A 26,367-nucleotide genomic window follows, 5' to 3' on the forward strand; every position below is an offset into this window, starting at 1 on the left:
TAAACTCATTCTTTAAAACTGATCATTCATAAGTAAGTACTTTTATAAGTGATTATGTACATATATACACACGCACACACACTATAAAATCACTGAATAAAACTGAAGTGAACATAAATTAAAAAAAGTAATTTGTGAGATATGGGCTAGGTGGATGAATAATGAATAGGGCTCTTGTAAACTGATATATTTTGAAGTTGATAATAACAGTGACAGGCATTTCTGAATGAACAGTGGGTGCCCATTTAGTTTACTGTTGTTGTGTCATAAGACAATTCAACCTGGATGATTTAAATCTATAAATATTGCAGTTTCTTTCTCTTTCTACTAATTTACACAAGCAATAGTATTGTGTAGTGACAGCAAATACTGAATATGCTTTGCTATTAGATGTAATGCACCACCAAATATACACTAATATATGCTAGAATACACCACCAAATATACACTGCAATACACCACCAAATATACACTGCAATACACCACCAAATATACACTGCAATGCACCATCAAATATACACTGCAATGCACCACCAACTATACACTAATATATGCTGCAATACACCACCAAATATACACTGCAATGCACCACCAAATATACACTAATATATGCTGCAATACACCACCAAATATACACTGCAATACACCACCAAATATACACTGCAAAGCACCACCAAATATACACTGCAATACACCAAAAAATACATGCTGCAATACACCACCGAATATACACTGCAGTGCACCAAACATATACTCTGCAATACAACACCAAATATACATTGTAATGCACACCAAATATACACTGCAATACATCACCAAATATATGCTGCAATGTACCAAACATATATGCAGCAATACACCACCAAATATATGCTGCAATGCACCACTAAATATATTCTGCAATACACTACCACATATACACTGCAATGCACCACCAAATATACACTGCACTACCAAATATATGCTGCAATACACCACTTATATGCTGCAATGCACCACCAAATGTACCCTGCAATACACCACCAAATATATGCAGCAATGCACCACCAAATATACACTGCAATACACCACCAAATATACGCTGCAATGCACCACCAAATATACTGTTTTGAAAGATTTTTTTAAACTGATGAGGTCAGCCCAGGTTTATGTAAAGCTTTTAAGCTAACAAACACTACCATTTATTTTAAGCACAAGGAGACAAAACATCAATAACGAAATTTCATTTAAGTGTGTGTGTGTGTGTACATTGCCATTAAACTAAGGAATTATTGAACAAAGAACAAGCTTTCTCTTCCAGGAATAAAGGAAGTAACACCCATATATTCAGTGAACAAGAGAACTCCGTAAAGGCCTCATTAGCAATCATATCAGCCAACAATATTAAACAATTTTTCATGCTGACACAAATTTTGATTTTATGAATGCCTTTTCTTGCAATGGAAGTTAAAACAATTTTAATCTGATGTGTAAGTTATATTTACTCATCATTAGCTGTTTATGTCCAGGCTGGATCCATTTTAAAAAAAAAGTTAACCCATATTTATGCAGCTGTAAACTAGAAAAGTAACAAAAATGCATAAACCAGAAAAATAACAAAAATGTATACACCAGAAAATTAATAAAATGCACACACTAGAAAAACATGACAAAATACACATTATTTTTTAATTTAGTGAATAGTGTATGGATAGAAAATATCAATATGAAATAGAGAAAATATGAAAAATTTGCATATCTTGTTTAATGACACACCATTAGCATAGCAAATAGCATGTGAAAACAAAACTTGTCTGAAATAAAATTAAACCATCTCATACATGTGATACAATGGTCTTTCTATTTTACAGCCACCCCTTCAGCAGCAGCAGGAAAGTTACCTTATAAGAGGGGTGGCCTTGTAAGAGAGGCGGCCTTTCTAGAGGGAGATCACACACATGTGGGTAATAATTGCATATAAAATATGACTGGCATATCTAATTGTTTGATATTTATTTAAAAATCATAGGCATGTTATGGAATCAATGTGATGAAAACTTATATTAAATATTATTAAAAATAATTTATGAATAATTATCAATTATGATACATTCGTGGTATAAAAAAAATGAATCTTTCTCAGCAGTGATCAAATGGCTCTCCCTGTTTTGGATTAGTCAAATTATCTCACTTTTGCAACAACTTGTTCTTCAATGGCAGTTTTTAGTTATAACACAAAATACTCAGTTTTCAAAAAGGACGTAAACTTTTCATATGATCGATGAATTTTAACCTGGTACCCATTCAAATACATTTCATAATCTATGATAGAGAAACCACTAAGGCAACATTTTTTGTTTTTTACAGTTAATCTTTTGTAAGTCAGTAATTCTCAAGTAACAAAACATCGAAGGATAATTGGATTACTTGCCTCTCTTTATGGATTAAAGCTGGGTACTTTATTGGTATGTTGGAACAGAAGTTAATGGGATATATTTAGAAATCAACAAATATTCATGAGATCTATATCTGGAAAACCCCATTATGATACTACATGTGAGGGGTAACTTTGACACTTTGACAGTGTTCTCATTAATATGCCTGCCATTGGTTGTGTTAGATGAGTGGTTGTTTTACAGGTGGACTTTTAAACACAAACTCAGTGCTACCAAGGGATTCTGACTGTATATAGCAGGTGGTCACTAGTCAGAAGGGACATTCAACAGTATACATCATATGAAGAAAATTAGCAGAAAATTTCAGGAAAGTCATTTCTTCATCATCTTTTTGGCAGCACTGTGTTGGACATGCTTACTGTTACATATGTCTATCAGTAGTTTCCCCAAGTCCCATGTATAGCATAGCTGACAACCTTCTAGCTCACAATTAGTGAAAATAGGAACAAAACGTTGTGAATTTGGACGTGAATTAGTGAAAAATACCATGAAAATATCTCCATCCACTCTGACCGTCAATACTACACTATATGAAGATCACAATATAAAACTAAAACACTACATATATGCAGAACTATTCATTCATCAAGACATGATACTGTGGCAGACTTGAACTTCCTCAACTGCTTGATCGTAAATTTGTTTTCTAAACAGTTCAGACTTCTTGCCTGCTGGTTGATCTTGGTGACTAAAATTGCTGACAAATGTTCTGCAGCTAAGGAGAGCCTAAAGTCTGTCTTATTTTTCCTCACTAGAGAAAATACTCTTTCACTGTCACTGTTGTTGTGAGGAATGCACAGGAGCTGCAGCACTTTTGGTTCTTCCACAGGAAAATTTGGAAGCGATTTTCGAGATTGGGAACATTTGTCGGAACAAATGTTTAGCACGGTCTCCAGCTGATAAAGGTAGATTGTGTTCGTCAAGAAAACTCACAAATAATGCTTCACCATTGGCAACTTGCAGGTCTTCCACCGATGGCTTAAAATATTCCAGAGCTGAAATCTGCGAATTCTTAATTTTCCCAACTTCTATGTGTTTTTTGCAACTGATGTGCTTTCTCACATCGTCTCTGCGATGGCACACTGAATGCAAAAAGCATGATGAAAATCAATGTTTAATGGCAGAATGCACGGCCAATTTTTTATATATTCCAAATTAAACTTCACTTTTTGAGCAATACATTTCTTTTTCCTTGGTGGTGAAGACATTTTCAAGATCTTACATGCTATGCTAAATGGTAAGTCAAATGTGTTGGTGACGCATGCGCGGAGAAAAATTCCTGTTAGGCCCCCATTTCTCTCAAAAGCATTTGTAAAACTACTCTTATACATGTAGATTAAAATAGGCTAAAATGCTTGCTACCGGGCCAACTGTACTAATCAGCTGTAGATCTACTAAAATTGTGACCAGCAGTTCCGGACTGTTTCAACAACTGCGAATATCATGACTAGCGCTTAATGGGAAATCAGTTATTTTATTAAAGATTAAAAATAATTGAGAATCGGAGAATTTGTCAATTTTTGGCTTGCGGCATGAATCGCTGAAAAAGTCGTGAAATTCACACCAAATTCGTGAGGGTTGGCAGCTACGTGTACAGTAACCTGTTCATAGTTTTGCATGCACATGCTAATGTTAACATCAACCGTTCTGAAGAAAATAAGAAAGTATACACCACTGCTGCCCATACTAACTTAAGTTCATATAAATTAGCTATTAAGACTACCACTCATGTTATTCAGGTTGGTTACAAATCTTGTTTCTCTGCATTACTTCTAAACACTCAAACTTTTGGCTTCACCTTGCAATGCTCGTCATGCTTCAATTACGTGCAAGAGACCATTCTCAAACACTTTAGTGATAGAGTGGAAAAGCCTCGTTCATGATGAGAACTCTGGCATGGTACATCGTTGCACAAAGATACTCCGACTGTAAGTCAAAGCCTTGACCTTCAGTCCATATTTTGTGAAATCTTAACTTTATCATACTGGTCAAGATGGGGAGCAGCTGATTAGGGAAAGAATACAGGGACATATCTAAGGCACTCTAAACCATACCTGCCATGCTCAGAAGTTGTGTAAACCAGCTGATGCGTTCATCTAAATTTGCCTGCATGGTGTTCACAGTGTTCAGGAGATGGGTGACAGTGCTGTTCATTTTCATCATGTTTTCATACATTGCCCTGTAGTGAGTCATCAGTTCTTCATGATTCCTCATCAGGTACTGGGAACTATTATCTATGAAGATAAAGTTAAAATAAACACAGATCTGTGGATATATCAATGGGAGAGTAGTGATTATAACGACCAACAATCCGAACAAAATACAATGCTTTAAAAATACAAATTTCAGTGTAAGTTTATTTGTTCTTTAACAGTTGCAACACTACATTAGGAAAGCACAGCATGTGACACAACACAGATGTTAAAAAATGTCATAATGCATGTGACATAAGACAGATGATGAGAAATGTCATAAAGCATGTGACCATAACACAGTGGATGAAAAATGTCATAAAGTATGTGATATAACACAGAATGAAAAATGTCATAAAGCATGTGACAACACAGAGGATGAAAAATGTCATAATGTATGTGATATAACACAGGATGAAAAATTCCATGAAGCATGTGACAACACAGAGTATGAAAAATGTCATAAAGTATGTGATATAACACAGGATGAAAAATGTCATGAAGCATGTGACAACACAGAGTATGAAAAATGTCATAAAGTATGTGATATAACACAGGATGAAAAATGTCATGAAGCATGTGACAACACAGAGGATGAAAAATGTCATAAAGTATTGTGATATAACACAGGATGAAAAATGTCAAGAAGCATGTGACAACACAGGATGAAATATGTCATAAAGCATGTACATAACACAGTGGATGAGAAATGTAAAAAAAGCATGTGACATAATGCAAAAGATTTACATACATTTACAAGTGAGAAAAGACTCTGAATAGATTGTCCATTTTCCAGCAATTTCATAAAATCTAAACCTAAAAATAAAAATTGTATCTCATGAAAGTATATGTTGCACAATGTACATACAGAGGTATTCTGAAGCACAACTCAAAGCCAAATGGAAAAACATGCATACAACCCAACTGGAATTTTAGCAATAAAACACACTATGATGATTTGTCTTGTATATTCTAATTTCAACATAATTGTCAGTTATCTTGTATCTATATAATTAACATTTAACATTCATTTTAAAGTAATTACATAGTATTTCCTTTTTCCCATGTCTGACTTGAATATTTTCACGTTCAAAATGAGATCACTTTTGGATTGGAAATAGGTGATGTATATGGACCCAAACTGGCCGAAAAAACCCCTCATGCTACTTGACCCTTTGTTGATCCTTATATAAAAAAAAAATTTAACAATAAAATCAGCTTGCATACCTAGCTTTTTAAGGGCATCTTGAGCTTTTTGCTGTATTGATGTCAAGTCCTGAATGATCTTTTTGTGAGTATCCATCTGAGATTCCTCCTGCTCTTGCAACTTCTGGGTAGTCTTATCTGTAATAGCATTGTATAAATGGTAACTGTAGTGATCATGCTAAGGCTTGTTGCCATGGTAATTAGGTAAATGAGATGATGGTCAGGTAAGATGACACCACTTGGCACCTGCATTTGAAACATATATTCTCTACTAAGCCAATCAACCTGCCATCAAATGGTAACTTTTCCTATTTAAGTAAGGATAGCCAGTTATTTCTGAATGAAATTATATTCCTACTTGAAGAAGCCATGTCAATTCAGTGCAAAGGCACTAGACTCGTGACCAGATAGGTCCAGATAGGTGCAGGTTTAACTTCCATCATTTGATAAGTGAGTATCAGTGAACACAGTGTGTTCCTCAGCAAGATGTATTACTCAACCTGCTTTGGCACAATGTAACCCCACTGTGTTGCAGTGTGGTAAAATCACAAATCAAACCAAATCAAACTTGAGGACCTAAAAGTCCTAAATTAAACATTACATATAATCATTAGTAGCATCACATATTTTAATGAAGTCACCCAATAACAAATCTGAAGGAAAAAAAAACAGACTTATAGTTTTAGTTTTGTGCTAAATAAGTAATGTTAAAACATTTTCAAGATGGCTGCCATGGTGACATATTGGATAACAGATTGGTACCTTTTTCATTTAGGACCTAGAAGACATTATAAAAAGCTTTTTGTTGAATATAACCAGCCATCTAGAAGAATCAATAATAAGATTTTAAGATGGCCACTATGGTGGCCATATTGGAGGATAGATTAGCCCCATTTTAATTTACAACCAACTAGACAGTATAAGAAGTTGTTTAGTGAAAAGCCAATGCTAGTATGAGAATTTGTTCAAGAGAAGTAGTAATTAAAAGATTTTCAATATTGCCACGTTGGAATCCATATTTTATGATCAAGTGGCAACATTTTCATTAGGGACCAATGAGACATCCTAAGAAGTCATTTAATAACAGAAATCCAATGAAAGGACTAAGGCTCTACTAGTTGAAAAAGATTTCCAGGAATTCAAGATAAGACAAATTTCTTCCTTTGAGCTGCAGAGTTGAAACCACCTCTGGTATTCTGCAGAGACAAGATATTTAGACTAGCTGCTCTGTGGGCATATTGGATGTCAGATTTGCAGGATTTTCATTTAGGATTTATATGACATGACAAGAAGTCTTCTGGTGGAAACCCTATGTTGATGTCTTTCCATTTTGGAGGAGTAAAAATATATTTTCAAGATGGGTGCCATGGTGGCCATACTGGATATCAGATTGGCACCATTTCCATTTAGTACCAACAATTTATTAAAATAAATCTTTTGATGAAAGCACAATGTTGATATGACGAGTCATTTAGAAGTAGTGAAAACCCCATGCCAATATATTTCAATTCAGGATGAGTAGCAATAAAAAAAATTTCAAGGTGGCCATTTTAGTGGCCATACTAATAATCAAATCTGTACCATTTTCAATATCGACCAAACAGAGACAATATAAAAAGTCTTTTGGTAAAAACCCATGTCAATATGACCTTCCATTCAGAAAAAGCAGCAATAACAAGATTTTCAAGATGGCCACTGTGGCAGCCAAATTGGACATCAGATTGGTACCATTTCCATTTAGGATCAACTAGACAACCCCATGCTGATATGACCACCTTTTCAAAAGGAGTGGCAATAACAGGTTTTTCAAGGTTGACCTTGAAGTTGTGAATGCACTATTTTCATTTAGGGCCAAGCAGGCATCTAAAAAGTCTTTTGGTGAATACCGCAAGTTGATATGATCATTCATTTAGGAGTACGATTTTGAAAATTGCCCATGTGGTAGCCATACTGGATGTCAGAGTGGCACAGTTTTCATTTATGACCAACTAGACCCCATGGGATGAATGTGTATGGAGTTTCCTGTCAATCCTCCTTTCTGAAGAGTAGCAATAACAAGCTTGCCTAAACACAAAGAGGATGGACAACAGACCATCGACGAAGCTCTCCAAGTCTAAAACCAGCAGAGCTAGAAAAATCCCTGTTTTAATGAACGCCTTAATATAATGGATGCTGATTCCATGGGTTCCCTTTATTTTTTTGAAATAATTATTGACATCTCAAAACGAACACCTGTCCATAAAGAGCACAGTGTGTTCTTCATAGGCAGTTTCCACTAATATGAACAAAAACTGGTATGAGACGAAATCTGCAAAAATAACAAGAAACAAATGTAGATATAATGTGACACTGTATCGTTATCTAATATACATTAAACCTGAGTATATTAGCACCTTGATTTAAAAAGGTCATGGAACTAAATCTACTGCTTAGACCTGTACAGGTATGATATCAGGTCTACCTATCCAAGCCATCAAGTATGTAAATGACCTAGCATCAGGGTCAATGCAAGGTAATAAGACGCCCTGTGGGAAACATAACATCTCGCCTGCCCCCCCCCCCCAATGTTTTGAAGATATGTCTGGTTTATAACTAAAGTTAATGTTCAAAACTGAAAAAGGTAACAGATGTAGGGATGTACAAACATATGTACAGATGAATGGATTGACAGACTATGTCACATGTTATGTTACAAAATTCTGTAGGCATATAAAAGAAACAGACGTGTTCCTGTCTATTATTTGTATGAAAAATGTACACTTTTTCTGTGTTCTCTGCAATAAATTATACAAGGACAGAAAATGCTAGTCTGTAGAAATAAATATTTTTTTTCCCACTTCTGTCACTTTAGGACTATAATCTGTTGCTCATGTCAAAATACTTAATGTAGTGAAAAATAGGAAAACTGAAAAATAGTTTATTAACATAATAATTTAACATTTGTTTATGCAATGAAAAGAAAATGGGGGGACTGAAATGAAATTAAAGCTTCATTAGTAATAGTAGTAGTATTAGTAGAAACAGTGGGAACAAAAGTAACACTGATTAGTATTCTTCTAATGTCAATATACCCCTGCCTCCCCTACATCCCATCATTACCCCTTTTATAGATATGAGTCTAAATCAACCAAAAGTTGTTGTTGTTGTAGGGTTTAACGCCATTTTTCAGCACACGATAGGCTATACATGGTGGCCAGTATTAATCACATACCCACATTAGCCGAATCTGAGACTTGAACCCATGCAGACAGAGGTGCGATGGCAATGATCCGTAACGGAGAGCAATTTAGACCACTCGGTCACTCAATCAAAAGTAAATAACTCTTCTAAAATGAATCAAGTATAATGGCTGGTTAAGATTTAGCGATGATCATAATATGTAGTAAGTTTCGTAGCAATCCAAAAAGCAGTGAAAAATGAAAGCACAGCCAGTGTTATAATGTATCAATTCTTTTAACTTGTATTAAAATATTAAAATAAAAATCTTTCTTTTGCTTACTTTTTAATTTTTATTTTGTTCTTTTTTCACTTGCTGAAATATTGCAGATATCTATTGCGTACACTGCTAAAAGTCAATATGTTGGTCTAAAGTAACTACTACCACCAATGTAAAATAACAACCTTAAAACTGCAGTTTTAGTTTATACTTACTCAAATCTAAAAAACAAAATTACAATGAAATGTTTAGTAACAATCACCAGTAATGTAAAATAAAAGTATCATAAAGGGTACATTATGTCATACTATTTTGTGGAAACCATCGGTTTTGTTTTGTCTCCATGACACTGACCTTTGACCTATTGCTCACTAAAATTGAGTTATTATGTGGAAACCATTTTCCTTCTTGGAGTCCTTCTAAATCTGACCTTTGCCCTTTTGACTCCCAAATCAGCAGGTCTTCCTAGTCAGAAATGCAAGCCATACACAATGTTTAGTCACGGCATGTGGTATAGAACTTAACTGCTTTCATGCAAATTGCTTTTCTGTCAGTCCCTATCATCTTGCCCTTTGACTTTCCAACTCCAAAATGAGGGTGGTGTCTTCCGTGTCTCCAATACAAGCCATTCTCACAGTGTGGTCAAAATAGACAATAAATACTCAAGATATTCTTCTTTGAGTCACTATAACCTTAATCTTTGTCCTCAAATTCAATATCTCATCTCAAATGCAAGCCATTTACAAAGTTTGGTCAAAAAAGTGTCTATTATAAAAGTAAAGTTACAGTGTGGTTAAAGTTGTCCTTCTTTAAGTCACTATGACCTTGACCTTTGATCTTTAGATCCTGAAATTCAAAGTTGGCCTTCTTTAAGTCATTATGATTTTTACCATTGATCTTTTAAACCTGAAATTCAAAGGTTTCTTCCCTTCCTTAAATACAAGCTTCTTACAAAATATGGTAACAGCAGATGGGGACAATTCTAGTTACTGTACAGAAATGAAATGGGGAAACAGATATATGTACATTAGGACAACACAATAACATAATAAACTCAATCTCATGGCTGCCAAATAATAGCGACCATAAACATGCACTTTTAATTTATACTTATTGAAATATGAAAAACAAAATTACAATAACATATTGAGTGCAGAACATAATTATTTAATATGGATAAACTCCCATAATCTATGACAAATTTATCCTGGCAACAGAAAATATATAAACTTTGAAAACATTGAAACTATTCACTGAAAAAATGTTTTGACCCTGTGACCTGTCACCCCCAAGGATTTCAAATTTATGAGCAAACTTCAATGAACATGTATTGCAAAAAATGAAAAGTCACTGCCTTAATAATTAAACAAATGATCTGTATTGACCTTCACTTCTGAACTTGTATTTTAAATTCAGACAGATGTTACATATCCAAACATAATGAATGATCCCCATTGACCTTCACTTCTGAACTTGTATCTTGAAATTCAAACAGATGTTACATATTCTAACACAACGAAAAGGACAAGGTCACATTCTAAAACTTTCAAATAAATCACCTCAGAAGTTCTAACCATTTATCCAGCAACTTTGAACTCCTTGGTGTTTTATGAACCCTAAAGAACTGTGCAAAGACTAATGACAACCTATCCAGGGACACAACAGATAAGACTCAAAAAACATCTTCAAACTTCTAGCAACTACATACCAAGTTTTTCTCTAATGACTTCTGTCATTTGAGCAAGCTCCTGGTTGCCAGTGGCAATGAGGGATTTTTCCCTCACCAGTTCTTGCATGTTGCCATGGATTTGGTCCAATATATCATCTTGTGCAGTCTTCAAGTTCTGCTGTGTGCCAATGAGGTCTGTCTGGCTCTCAAACAGCTTTCGGACTGTCTCAGTTGTCATCATGTGCAGCTGCTCCTGACTATTCTGAACAAGAAAAACACAAAGAAAACTAAAGGTATGTTGAACAATATGAACCTCTCCTGCATCCCAACCATATCTCACAACAGACATGAATTTCTAGTAAACAAACAGTGGTACTATAATGGTCTGTACATATACCTACATGATTCCTCCCATATCCCAACACTGTTACTGTGTCCTAAGTGGTTAGAGCATCCATCTAAGATATGGGAGGCTGCGGGTTTGAACCCCAGCCGAGTCATACCAAAGACTTATAAAAATGGTACTAAAAGCTGCCTCAATGGACACTCAGCATTAAGAGGTTATTGTTAGGACTGGTCAGCCTGGTGTCAGGATAATGTTACATGGTGGGACATGAAGCTACATGTCTATGGCCCATGGACTGGACATCACTATGAACTGCCACACTGCAGACATTAAGATATCATAGCGATATGGCTAAAAATGTTAAAGCTACGTTAAAAATCCAAATCAAACACACACACACCCAACCTTGTCTTTTAATAGGAATGAATTTCTAGTAAACAGTGCTACTGTAAGGGTCTGTACATGTACCACACCTCTTCCATATCCCAACCCTATCACATAAAGAAAAAGAATATCTAGTAAAGAAACGAATGCTACTGTAAGAATCTGTACTTGTACCCACACCTCTCCCATATACAACCCTATCTCATAATGACATGTTACACTAACAAGATTGTGTCAAATACTGCATTAACCATAAAATATAAAGGGCAATAACTCTGACAAAAATGGCAGGAGAAGAGAGACTTATCCATCTGCCAATAGTAAACAAAAAGCATCATATTTACTAAGCTTCAAGATAAACCATCAGAAAAGTTGGAAATATAAATGCAAAGATGATCATGTCATACATCACACAAGGGTTCATTTGAGGTTGTGCCAATAACCCTTATTTTCATCTTTGGTGCCAGAACATTTGTCTATGATACCCAATGGGCAAGTAAAAAAATCCGGGTAATTAAAGACAAAAGACTGTTATGGTTAATTTGTGACTGACTTTATTGAGTGCATTCCAAACTTCCTGAATAACATGAATTCATTGCCAAGGAAGCATAAGATGATTCAATTCACTTGCTGAAAGAAATGTCTTCAGGACTGTAATTATCATGGGTACCAATCAAGAGGACAAGGCCGATGATCATTGATAGAGAATGCACAGAAAAGATGATGAAAATACTGTTTCATTTTTATTTTCAAAGTAACACAGAGGGAGGAAAAGAAAAGTACACTCAAATTACAAAATTAAATTCTAGCAGGAAATGGAAGAATTCAAATCCCAGTACAGAAGGTCAAGACTGCGAAGGCTGATAATAATCACAGGCATTAAGATCATGCATTCATTAGTTTTCTGCAATAAACGTTCAATTTACAGCATTATATATCAAAATCGGTTCTTGTTGAGGCAAATTTCAGCACAGTTTGTTATAAATTTCCTTGTTAACTACATAGCTGTACACTGAATTTCTTGAGAAAAAAAACAAGATACAAGGTATTTGTAACAAGTTTTTTCTAAATGACACTGCATTCTTACTTGGTTGAAGCCACTGAACCTCATGTATCCAATAAACACTAACACTCCTACGGTACATATATTATCATTGGGTAACATTTCTGGAATGAACACTGCCACAATAAACTACATGACAAAAAGGGTAATAGCAATTTGTTTACATCTTCAGGTGATGTCCTTAATATTTATGAAGTTTCATGGCGATCCAACAAAAACTGCTGGACAAGCTGTACTAACGAGATTGTCATACACTCCTACAATTCAAGAAGGGCATTAACTCTAAAAACAAAAATTGTGGGAGCAAAGCGATCTGTTGAGATGATACAGAATTTGATGTTACAAAATATGTGTTACAGCTGTAGAAAATATTAGTAATTTAAGAAACAATAAATAAGACTTGAAGTTGTGTTTATGTCATTTACATTGAACAATATGACTAATGTTTTACTTTCAAAAGTAAAATACATTAAAAAATTGAAATGTTCAAGCAAAATATTAAGGATATTTAAAAGACTGATCATGTCCACAATGAGGGTGTCATGATTAATTACAAACATAATGGCCAGTTTTTCAATGAGAGCAGACATTAACATTTAAAAAGTGTTCCACATGATCATAACACATTAATAGACCAATCTCATCACACATCAACTTAAGGCAGTGATCTCAGTTAACATATTAATGTAAGGCACTGATCTCATCACACATATCAATGTAAGGCACTGATCTCATTACACATATTAATGTAAGGTACTGATCACATCACACAAATCAATGTAAGGCACTGATCACATCACACAAATCAATGTAAGGCACTGATCACATCACACAAATCAATGTAAGGCACTGATCACATCACACAAATCAATGTAAGGCACTGATCACATCACACAAATCAATGTAAGGCACTGATCACATCACACAAATCAATGTAAGGCACTGATCACATCACACAAATCAATGTAAGGCACTGATCACATCACACAAATCCATGTAAGGCACTGATCACATCACACAAATCAATGTAAGGCACTGATAACATCACACAAATCAATGTAAAGCACTGATCACATCACACAAATCAATGTAAGACACTGATCACATCACACATATCAATGTAAGGCACTGATCACATCACACATATCAATGTAAGGCACTGATCACATCACACATGTCAAAGTAAAGCACTGATCACATCACACAAATCAATTTAAGAATTGAAAAATCCAGATATTGCACATACATATGCAATAAAATTGCTTTAAATTGTCTTTTTAAAAATGAGTTACACTCCTGTAAAAGATAACATAATGACAGTAATGATTGGATGTTGACATATCAAGCAGCGGAACTTTGTAGAAAAGTTGTGACATATCAATAAGAAAATGTGTGTGTGTGTGTGTGGGGCACTATCTGCATTACCTGTTGCTCATTTTTTGTTAGATCATTAATTTCAGAACCACAAATTCCTCAAGCAATGGTACATCATAGAAATTAGTAACAGTATTCATTTGGACAGTCAGAAATTAGTAGCAGTATTCATTTGGAGAGTCAAAAAATTAGTAGCAGTATTCATCTGGAGTCATCTTTACTTGTTTCATAATTGTCAGTGAAATTCACCTCCTGCCAATTAATGACTAAAGAATCAATTTATTGATCTTAATGTTCACTATAGTAAAGCAGACTGGATCTTTGGTGTCTCTTATCACATGATCACATGACCAGCTGATATTTTTAATATCCCACAATCACAAGACCAGCTGATATTTTTAACTGCACACAATCACAATACCGAATGATATTTCGTATAATATTTCTAAAATTGAAGGTTAAAGTTCCATTTGTTTCTTAGATTTTTTTTACTAAACAAAACAAAAATGAACACAGTTAAGGAAACATAGCCAATAAAAGGCATATTTAAATACTGAGATAATATAAACATGAAATTACATCAGAATATTCTAAATGGTTCCTGAGCTATGCTGGTTATAAGAACCGGCTTTAATAGAGAGGCGATACTGATATAAAAAGGGCAATAACTCTGTAAAAAAGCACAGTGAATGGTATGCCATACCTATGTTTCATAGGCTTCTATGTAGATACTAGAAGGGCATAGTTTACGCTAGAGATAACTGACCAATGTGTACCAGTTATCTATGGTCAAGATATGCAGTCTTGAGCTAAAGTTACTATGTAGTTACCATTATTTTCTTATTAGAGTTACCATGATCTCTAACCTTTATGACATATTACCCTAAGTTCAAACCATATACAAAGAAAGTTTGGTCAAGGCACTTACTAAGAATAAAAATTATTCAGCAAAACCTATTTGTCTTTGAGCCACAATGACCTTCACCTTTGACCTTTTGACTCCCAAATAAACAGGCATCCATTCCACCATATGTTCAAGCCTTTCACAAACTCTGGTCATGTGATCTGGTCCAAAATTAAAAGTTATTATTAAAACCAATCCAAAAATTAATAGTCTTTTTTCTTACCCAACACGAGGCATTCTCAAAAGCTGATGAAGGTACAATATCAGTAACTTAATATTTTTTCTCTCATATATTGTGACCTTGACCTTTTAACTTTTGAACCCAAGTTTGATAGATTTCTTCCTTATCCCAAGCCACTCATAAAGTTTGGGTCACATGATGCACAACTAATGCTATTGTGACAAAAACATTTTCTTCTCTTAATTACAGAGACATTCAATAAAGAACAGACCTGACAAAGTTTCATTTACAAAGTTAACAGCCATGACAAACATTACAGCCATTAGAAATGTGTGTACACCACAAAGCTACAATTTGCTTCTGATGTTCTTAACAGAATAACTTTGTAGATCCAAAAGGGGCAGATCTGACAATAATGAACCATAACTCTATAAACAAGAGCTCCACAGAACACCATTTCATGCCTTTATCAACCTCAGCCTAACACTATTTTATACCTTTTTCAATCTCAGCCTAACACTATTTTACACCTTTTTCAACTGCAGCCTAACACCAATTAACATCTTTTTAAACATTAGCTTATCACCATTTTTATGCCTTTTTCAACTGCAGCCTAACCCATCTTTTTCCTCATCAAAAAGTGATTTTTTTCTTTTATGCTAAGATGAGCACACACACACACACACACACACACATATATATATATATATATATATATATATATATATATATATATATATATATATATATATATATAATATACACCTTTACAATGGTGCTAAAACACTTTCTAAGTTAAGTGGCATGTTCCCAGCAGGCAGTATGGGACCCAGGATCCAAAGCCAGTTACATAAATAACTTGTTTGCATGCAGAGAAAGTTTACATGTGGTAACATACTGGGGATCTCAACGGATTCCTGGCTACGACCCTGGAAAGAAAAGGACTGACCCATGGACATATGCTGCAGGGCTTCTATTTTCATAATGTTATAAAAAGCATTTTTCAGGCCCCAATGCTCCACTAGATACAATCCACTACAATAATATGAAGCATTGCAAACTTTTCAGACTTTAACTGCTCTCTTCCCCTAGGTGCCATTCTGTCAACAAATGATATCCTAATTAGGCATTATAAGCATATATTAGGATCTCAGGTGAGCTGCATGTGTGAAGTGAGTAATCATGTTAACCCTGGTAGTGCTGTGTTGTTTTGCTTGACCCAGAAAACAAGCACTGATTTATTTCTAACTGCCCTGTCTGTGTATGCTGAACTGTTTCAGAACAATACAGACTTTTTGGGCCAAATCCATATAACAGCCTCAGAACAATTATTTAGAATCAGATTGCTGTGAAATTGTAAAAGAGTGATAATTAAAACTATACTTTCAAGCATGTCTTTAGATTTCAGTATGTTGCAATATTCAGATGATGCAATATTTATGTAGTGTTATTATTCACAAATGGTCTCCATATAAAATATAATTCTATTCATTTATTTATAGCTCACTGATATGGAGCCAATACTAATCATATTGAAAATGATACATAATTATAGATTTACTTTGGTTGCCATAGCAACCAAAAATAGTGTTTGAAAGGTTTAAAAGACTTTTTAAAATAATATTATTGACAGAATCTTTTATCCAACAAAATACAGCATTAATTTTTCAAAGAACTCAATGTTATCAAGCTGTTTTAATTATGAAGGTACAAGACTGATTATCATTATGTAGAACAATTATATCCGTCATATTTTAGTGTGAAAAGAATACTGTTTATGCAGTGTAGTCAAACTAACAGAAAACTAGTTTTCTCATTTGAAAATTGTTGAAAAGGCAGACGTCTTCCGGATTGTTATGTATGTCTTTGATTTTTTTAATAGCTCTTATAATTAATGCAATATTTAATATATGACAGCACATATAGTTTCAGAATAACTTTCTTTACAACTTAAGTTATTTTAGAATCTTTATTTTAATACGTCTTCTAATGTTCAGCTAGTTTGAGCATAACTGTCAATGGCCTACCAAATAGATGTATTTAATTCTATAACATTCTAGTGTCTACATCTGAATGATTTTAATGTAATATCATCAGGTTGATCAATATTATCACAGCCTTTAGTCTGGGTCTTCTCTCTACACACTAGAGTAAAGGACTATTTTTTGGTTATATATGGTACAAAACATTAGATGAGAAATGCCAATGTATTACCAAGCCAAGTGAGTTCTTTGATCTTTACCACCAAGTGAAGGAGAAATAAACAACAGTATGAACAATGAGATGTGAATCTGCAACACTGGATGGGTGCTCTTATGTCCAGTACACATGTATCATGAGAGTGACATTGGTTGTCAGGTATTTTTTTGAGTGAAGCTTAGATATGAGAGTCCTGAAAGTAATTGTTACCCAAAAAATTAATATAATTATTTCTCAGTGATTTATAAATTATACAGCAATAGTTGTGAGGTTTTCAGTGATAATTGTTAACTGCAACCTACCAAAAATATCTGAAATAAAATAGATTTCTTAGCAACAATCTTAACATATTATAGCTTCTCCATTGTCAAACGTTTGAGGAAAATAACAAAATAAGAAAAAAGAACAATCTTTACATGCTCACTGGCCTACCCCAGAAACGGCATATGTGCAAGCAGAGTTGGGATCTTAATGGTTTCCAAGTTATGATCCAGGGGATGGGACGTAAGGATAAGGACAGAATCAAAACCCAATGGTAATATTTGCTTAATCATAAATCTGCTTTTGCAATATTCCAAAGATAAATGCATGATGATAGCAAATGTGCAATAAATTCTCTCTAAACATGTCAAAATCTGAGGGTGACATCTGACCTCCCATAACTCTCCCCCCAGTGGGGTGGGATTTATGTTGTTGGAAAACAATAATCTGCCATTCCAAAGCATTATGTGAAGCAAGTTTTTAAAAAGCATGCATGCCAGTAGTTTGTTATGTCAAGAAAATGTCAACACTGAGTTGATGTCAATAATGACATCATGACTGCTATGTCTCGCATTTATCTCTCAACAAGGTGCAAAAAAAATATTGAAAAAATCCAAGATCTTGATGATATACACCCATTTACAAATTTTTACAGAAATTGGATAAAAAATATAGTCCCTGGATCTAGCTCAAAATTAGACATGATGTATTTCATTATTACAGAAACCCCATCTACAATAATGAAATTTACCAAGGAAGAGCAATATCTGACTAGAATTCAGTCTCCAGAGTGGCATCATACTTAACCAATTAAATACAAGATTACTTCATCAATATGAATAGATCTTGCTCACAATCACACTCATCCAACATTTTAATAGCATTAAACATACAGAGATTTAAAAAACCAGTCTATAAGTTTTGATGGTGGATGAAAGCTGAGATAAGTTTTGATGGTGGATGAAAGCTGAGATATACAAATATATTTACAATTACTGTCTCTATCTTTAATATCAACAGCTAGAAATTCACATATTAGTATACCAACACATTAAATTTTACAAGGCAGAAATGTTTTCCTAGCTAGCCTGAACAAATCATGATTTCTAATGTTTCATATAGCATCTAATCTTTGCATACTCATCACTTTTAATGAAACCTGTTGGCAAAAGAGCTATGTTCTCTAATCATGTAGTTCAACTTTTCTGTTGAGTCTAAGAAGTTTTGTCTGAAGTTCAGTTCTTGTTAGGTCTGTAGACAACATGATAGCAATGTAACCCATGTACAATCTGCTGATGGCAAAAACATGAGGTATAAATGGACATGATATTGTATTGCTCATCAAGGTAGTAATGTAGTAATCTCCAGATGGACTAGAAATTAGCAAACATGTGCATTTGTGTCATCTTTAGGGTCGCAGCTTTCCAAAAGCTTAACAACAGGGCTCAAAAATTAATATGAATCCTCTGTCCTGAGGTTAGCGATTTTGCTGATGGAACTGAACTCTAAAATTACCATTGGCTGCTATGATAACAGTTAAGTGTGTGCGTGTGCGATTTGGATTTTTAATGTAGCTTTTACAATTTTTCAGTCTTATTGCTACGATGTCTGCAGTGTGGCAGTTTATAGTGATATCTAGTACAGGGCATCATGCCACAGACATGTAGCATCATGTCCAACCCAGTCACATTATCCTGAAACCAGGACGACCAGTCCTAACACTAACCTCTTAATGCTGAGTGCCAAGCGAGGCAACTGCTTGTACCATTTTTATATCCTTGGTATGACTCAGCTGCGATTCGAACCTGCAGCCTTCCACATCCAAAGCAGACACTCTAACCACTAGGTCACCATAGCTATCCATAACAGTTAGGAATTGGTTGTGAGTCATTATTGCCTTTAATGGTAACTGATATGTTTATTGAGTTAAATAAATACTACCAACTTCCTGCAACTGATGAGGCAGAAAATCTGGGAAAATGAACATAAATGGCTGAAGAATGGTCCAGGAGAGGCTGTGATGTTGTGTACTTTCTGCTCTGAGCAGTCAGAGAAATATGAAAGTGTGCAGGGTACTTTATTTGTTGATTGGTGTAAAAGATTTAATAAATTATTGCTGGAAACACAATTCCAGCCCCTACGCATAACAGATGAAGAATATGTCAATCAAAACAGAAAGTTCCTCAGAAGTAGATCAAATAATGGCATCTAGATGAACATGATGTTGATCAGATACAGACAATGAACTTTCAATTAATCATGAGTCTTGGTCAAATAATGGTATCTAGATCTAATGTTGATCCAATACAGACAAAAAACTTTCAATTAATCATGAGTCTTGGTCAAATAATGGCATCTAGATCTAATGTTGATCCGATACAGACAATGAACTTTCAATTTATCACAAGTCTTGGTCAAATAATGGCATCTAGATCTAATATTGATCCGATACAGACAATGAACTTTCAATTAATCATGAGTCTTGGTGAAAGGCAGTTGTTATTGTTTTGAGCTATGTTAATAATGCTGAATTACACACTTAACTGGCATGTGTTCGATTTTAGCACATTAGTGAAATTAAGGCAGAATCAATTATTTTGGTGATCCTACGGATTAGCGTAAAACAAATCCTAATTTTGAGCCTTGTTACAAACAGTGAGGACTGTGAATCAAGCAGCATGAGAAAATTTTTAAATGCCTCTGACTTCAGATGGAGTATTCAAAGTGTATGATGAAATCATTAGCATACAGATGGAGCATTCAAAGTGTATGATGAAATCATAAGGTATACTGATGAGCATTTTAACAAACCTGAACATGAGCTTGCCACGAACAGTGGGCTTACCTTAAACAAAAAGCAGTCACAATATATTTGAATTAAAAAATATTTTGATTCTTCTCCACAGCGTTTCTCCATGGAATGATGCTAGATCATTTTATGGACACATACAGTACATTTCCTGACAATTATAATGTGAATGTGGCACACTATTTTGTTGTTGTTGCTGTTGATGTTGTTGCTGTAGGGTTTAACGCCACTTTTCAGCACAAGATAGGTTATACATGGTGGCCAGTATAACTGGTGGAGAAAAAATTCTGGAAAATCCCGAAAAGAACCACTGACCCACGAGAAGCTACTGGCATGCTTTCTCACATACCCACGTTAGCCAAGTCTGGGACTCGAACCAATGCAGACAAAGGTGAGATGGCAGTATTCCGTAACGGTGAGTGCTTTAGACCACTCGGAGCCCCTATAAATTTGTAACGCAAGATTTAGTGCAGTCTGATGCATACAGTGTAGGAAATCACATAGCACAATTAATCCTCATCTTCACTGCAAAATCTGATTGGTGTTATTGATCGATGCTGTGTGTCACCTTACCCTATACATGTATGTAATCAGTTCCTTGATTACTACTATGTGTGGCATGTGAGAAAGCTTGCCAGTAGCTTCTCGTGGGTCGGTGGTTCTTTCCGGGGTTTTCCGGGTTCTTCCTCCACCATTAATACTGGCCGCCATGTATAGCCTATCGTGCTGAAAAATGGCGTTAAACCCCACAACAACAACAACAACAACTACTATGTGTCATCTTGCCCTATACTTATATTCAATTGGTTTCCTTGATTAATGATGTGTGTCACCTTTCTCTATGCTTGTACTTAATTAGTTTCCTTGATCAATGCTGTGTGCCACCTTGACCTATAATTGTATTTAATTGGTTTCCTTGATTAATGATGTATGCCACCATAACCTATATTTTATTGGTTTCCTTGATTACTGCTGTGTGCCACCTTGACCTATGCTTATATTTAATTGGTTTCCTTGATTACTGCTGTGTGCCACCTTGACCTATACTTGTATTTAATTGGTTTCCTTGATTAATGATGTGTGCCACCTTGATCTATGCTTGTATTTAATTGGTTTCCTTGATTAATGCTGTGGGTCACATTTCTGTATGCTTGTATTTAGTTTGTTTCCAAAATTTATGCTGTGGGTCAATTTGCCATATGCTTATACAAATTTTATCTGACTTCCAAAAATTCTTTCTCTCTTCCTTATTTAAATCATGATTGTAGACATTTACCTTTTTTGGATGATTGTTTTTTTTTGGGTGTGTGTGTGTGCCTGTACCACTATACTTTCTTAGGTTTTATATTGGATGCAAATCATCTGATAGTGACAATGACACTGTAAAAGTACATGCTGTACATTTACCTTTGACAATTATTAAATTATGGATAGACTTTGTAAACTTGCATGTACCACAATGACCCTTTTGCTATTTTGTTTACATAGTGATACACAAGGAAATCACTCTTGCCTATTTACATATTATTTAATAGGCCTGATGGTACATGTCTACTCTTGGAGTGCCCTTATTTTTGCTTTTTGACTCTGGTGTACATTTTTGCAAATTTTCAAACACAAAGAAATTATCATTTTTAATGCACTAATGGTTTGGTTTGGTTTTTTTTTATCAAACAGCACCACAAATAGGTTATTAAGTACCAAACCATTGGAGCAAAGTGCTTTTCCTAAGGATACACCATATCAGCTGACTCAAGCAATGTTAGGATTCAAACCAGTGTCTTTTGGCAGTAAATCCGATATACTAATCACTGAGCCACTACAGCACCTATGAATGTACTAAAATGAAGTTGTAAAGAAAAATAACTTACAATTCCTGGGTAGTCACCTGTGCGTAAATATGGGACTGATATTAATAAGGGCTCAAAAACGATGTACACCTCTCCCTTGATAACTCACGCACAACATGGCCCACAAACACATACCGCACTATAAGCATGGGCAAATGAGGGACATCCAAAAATTTAACAAATCTACTTAGACATTGAGAAAATCGTAGGGGGTGGGTGGGTTGGGAACTCTGCTGTTTTACAATCACATCAATAATTACTGTTTATAGCTCGCTTTTTCATATGAAGTTGTTCGTTATTCTGTATAAATAACATTTATTTTCGATATGTCCATGATGTGAAAGATCATTCCAACCGGTTTCAACAGCCATCACGTGTACGTGAAAACATCTATGTATTACATCACTGCTTTTTGTTTTGTTGATGAGTCTGGTTCTTGGAGTATTTAATAGTATAGTGCCAAGTCAGGAGTCAAATTAGCAGGAAACCAGACTAAATGTTGATACAACACCAAACAAGATTACTTTTTTTCTTCAAAAACTAGCAACATTTATTTCAAGAGACAATCATCTACATCGAAACTCAATTTTTGCATTGTTCAATTAGTACAGCACTGATGTCATGATTTCATTGGAAGTAATAGTGAAACTTCATATCATCCTTGAGGATATCTCTAAGTGCTAGTTCTGGAATTCTCTGAAACTCATTTGCCCACAATGGTCCATAATTGAGATACCAAGCTCTTTATTTTACTAAGTATTTATTTCTCTTGGTTGCCTTGCTATCTTTGAACACAGTTATGAATAAGTCTGTTAACCCTTTAAGCCCCGATCCCGTCTGTAGGCATGATCCGGTTTCTGCATTCAATGGCTGATCCCGCCTGTAGTCGTGATTTTTTTTACTGCATTCAATGGCCGATCCCGTCTCCAAGCGTGATGAATGTGTGTTAGATTCAACGTCTCTGATTGGTTAGAAATGGGTTTATTCCAAGAACTAACAACTATTAAACCAATCAGAAATGATTTTACTTTCATTTGCGGAAATTTGAATTGTTCAGAAGCTAAGGGCTCCTGTTTTGAAAGCGATTTAACTACACGTGTTCTGGTCATGAAAAATCGTAAATGATGGTGGACGTAAGAGTGATTTTTGATGAGAGCAAAAATGAGGAGTTTCTCGGGTTTGATCTTGAAAATACTGAGCAAGCTGAGGAAAGATATGTTCGGCAGTTGGATATTTTGTGAGATTTCGATTCGGACATAGAAGTTTCTGAGATTGAATCGTCCAAAGATGAGGATGCTGACAGCGATGATGATCGAGTTCTTGCGGATAAACGTTGCACATAATTTTGTAAATTCTGTATAAATAAGTCGTGAAAGACTTGGACAAATAAGGAAAAAATATACATCACTGTGTAGACAAATTCATTTGAAATAAATGGTGAAACTTTCTTGGATTTTAATTGGATATAAGCAGAGAAATTAAGGTAAGAGTGAATGCATGTGCACGATGTTTACAAAATTTTTCAAACAGGTAAAAACTCTGGGGCACATTTAGCTAGACACAGCTTAGCACTGCTGGGACATAGCAGCAGTGATACTGATAACGGGTCTGGGGCTGAATGAGTTAATGTAAGGTAGTTTAATTATGTTAAAAACAGAATAACATTTATAACAGTGTTCAATTTATCAACTGCGATGAGTTCACCAAACATACAACCGGAGCCACTAGATTTTAAGTATGTAGGATTTTAATGCCTTTTAACTTTTCTTTTATTCCACCTCCTTTATTTGATTCAAAAGACATAATTAACGTGATAATACAAAGAAGGCCAGCTTTTAATTCAGTGCAACAATACAACAAATACTTCTGCAAGTCAGTTATCAAAACATGGTCAGTACTTAATTCAGTTCTCCGAGAAATGTTTGCGGATATAGCTGTTACAGCTGTTATTGTAGATTGACACATTTTATGTTTAAATACACATTGAATTTATGATGATTACACTTAAGAGGAACTAAAAGATAGAATTAAAACACAAATTAACTTAATAAAAATTATTTAAATGGCATTTAAATATTAATGTACTGCCTAAACTAGGTGTGACATTTTCATTTATCAAAATTTCCTTGAATATCTTTAATTACAGCGTACAAAGAATGTTTTTCGGAAAGAAAATGTAATAAATTATATGACTTCTTATTAAAAGTTGATAATTTCAAAATGTTAATTAAAATTTCAAGGTCCTATCTACCATTTTTGACCATAAAGCAATCAATATATCAACATTTCAGTTACAAATTTTGATCACGATTTTCTTCAAGTTCAAGAAACAGGGGTCATTGTTTTGGGCATTTGCTGGTTAAAAAAGTGGGATCCATGCCTGACCCTGCATTATAAGTGGGCTCGCGAGTTATCCGGACACGAGTTATCAAGGGAGTGGTGTATATGATCATGTGGACAATCTTGTACCTGCATTTCATGCATAGTTTTCAGCTGCTGGTGAGCAGTGGACATCAACTGACCAACAGTCAGCTCTGTGATCTTCTTAAATTGTTGTTGCTGTGTTGCATAGCACAAAGCCCTGGCCCTGTTGCTGATAATGTGGTAAGTGTTCCAGGTCGTGGCATCCATACTACGGGTGCAGTCAGCCAAATTCTGGAAAAAGGTAGATTTTAATGCTTGTCAACTAAATTTTACAGAACACTGTATAACAAACAAGGTTGATATTTATGCATATCAACTAAATTATACAGCATCTTATACAACAAAGTTGATATTTATGCATGTCAACTGGAGTTTACAGCATACTGTACAACAAACAAGGTTGATATTTATGCATGTCAAGTAGACTGCACAGCATTCTGTACAAGGTTGAATTTATGCATGTCAACTGGAGTTTACAGCATACTGTACAACAAACAAAGGTTGATATTTATGAATGTCAAGTAGATTTTACAGCATACTGTAGAAAAAGGCTGACATTATACAAGTAAACTCCACATGACAGCATATGGTAGAAACAAATGTTGACATTTATTCAACTAGATTCAAAAGTCTAATGTACACAAAGGTCTGTACTTGATCCAGACCTGCCAACCCTGACGAGTCCGTCTCAGTAAGGCAGTTGATTTTTTTCCGTAAGATTGACCAGTTTCCAGTAAGATGTAATAAAATATCAATAACTACTATTGTAAACCTGGAAAACGTAATTAAAAGTTCTACGCAGCAACAATAAATGTTATGTTCAACTGAAAAGTTTGTAATTTTTTAAAATCATCAACAGTTTGATCATACAGAAGCTTTGCATGAACAAATAGGTGCAGTTTAAAGCGTCTGGGGTTCTGCTGTAAAATTAGTTTGGTTCCCTGACTTATTTCACTAATTCTAATATGAAACCCGGATCCTTATCAAACACGGATGAACCGATTATCTGGATTTTTCGGTGACTATCAGTTTTCCGTAGTTTTTGCTTGTATGCTCTAAGTCTGGATTTTAAGGGTAATTTCCATAAGACTTAAGGCAAAATCATAAGAGTTGGCAGGTCTATTGAGCATGTCAAATAAATTCTGCAGCATACTGTACAATAAGGTTAATATCTGTGCATGTCAACAAAAATTTACAGCACACTGTACAAAACATTAATATTTATGTGTCAATTAAATTTTACAGCATGCAGTACAACAAATAAGGCTGCAATTTATGCATGTCAGCTATATTTTACAGCATGCTGTACAACAATCAAGGCTGCAATTTATGCATGTCAGCTATATTTTACAGCATGCTTTACAACAAACAAGGTTGACATTTATGCATGTCAATTAAATTGTACAGCATACTGTACAACAAGGTTGACATTTATGCATGTCAGCTATATTTTACAGCATGCTGTACAACCAACAAGGCTGCCATTTATGCATGTCAATTAAATTGTACAGCATACTGTACAACAAACAAGGTTGACATTTATGCATGTTAGCTATATTTTACAGCATGCTGTACAACAAACAAGGCTGCCATTTATGCATGTCAATTAAAATTTTACAGCATACTGTACAACA

At 34.8% G+C, this 26,367-nt stretch overlaps 1 protein-coding gene across 1 annotated transcript in view; it reads right to left on the minus strand.

The window, feature by feature from the left end:
* Nucleotides 1-26,367, minus strand: part of LOC149782124 (protein brambleberry-like) — a 49,534-nt gene that overhangs the window by 18,453 nt on the left and 4,714 nt on the right. Inside the window, exons 3-6 of the mRNA XM_089934825.1 lie at nt 24,779-24,964; nt 10,978-11,200; nt 5,855-5,971; nt 4,490-4,669 (exon numbers count right to left, since the gene is read on the minus strand). Coding sequence (XP_089790951.1) covers nt 4,490-4,669; nt 5,855-5,971; nt 10,978-11,200; nt 24,779-24,964 — 706 coding nt within the window. The remainder of the gene's footprint in view (nt 1-4,489; nt 4,670-5,854; nt 5,972-10,977; nt 11,201-24,778; nt 24,965-26,367) is intronic.

This window comes from Sinohyriopsis cumingii, chromosome 15, assembly GCF_028554795.1.
Source record: "Sinohyriopsis cumingii isolate HCF-2022 chromosome 15, ASM2855479v2, whole genome shotgun sequence".
NCBI lineage: Eukaryota > Metazoa > Mollusca > Bivalvia > Unionida > Unionidae > Sinohyriopsis > Sinohyriopsis cumingii.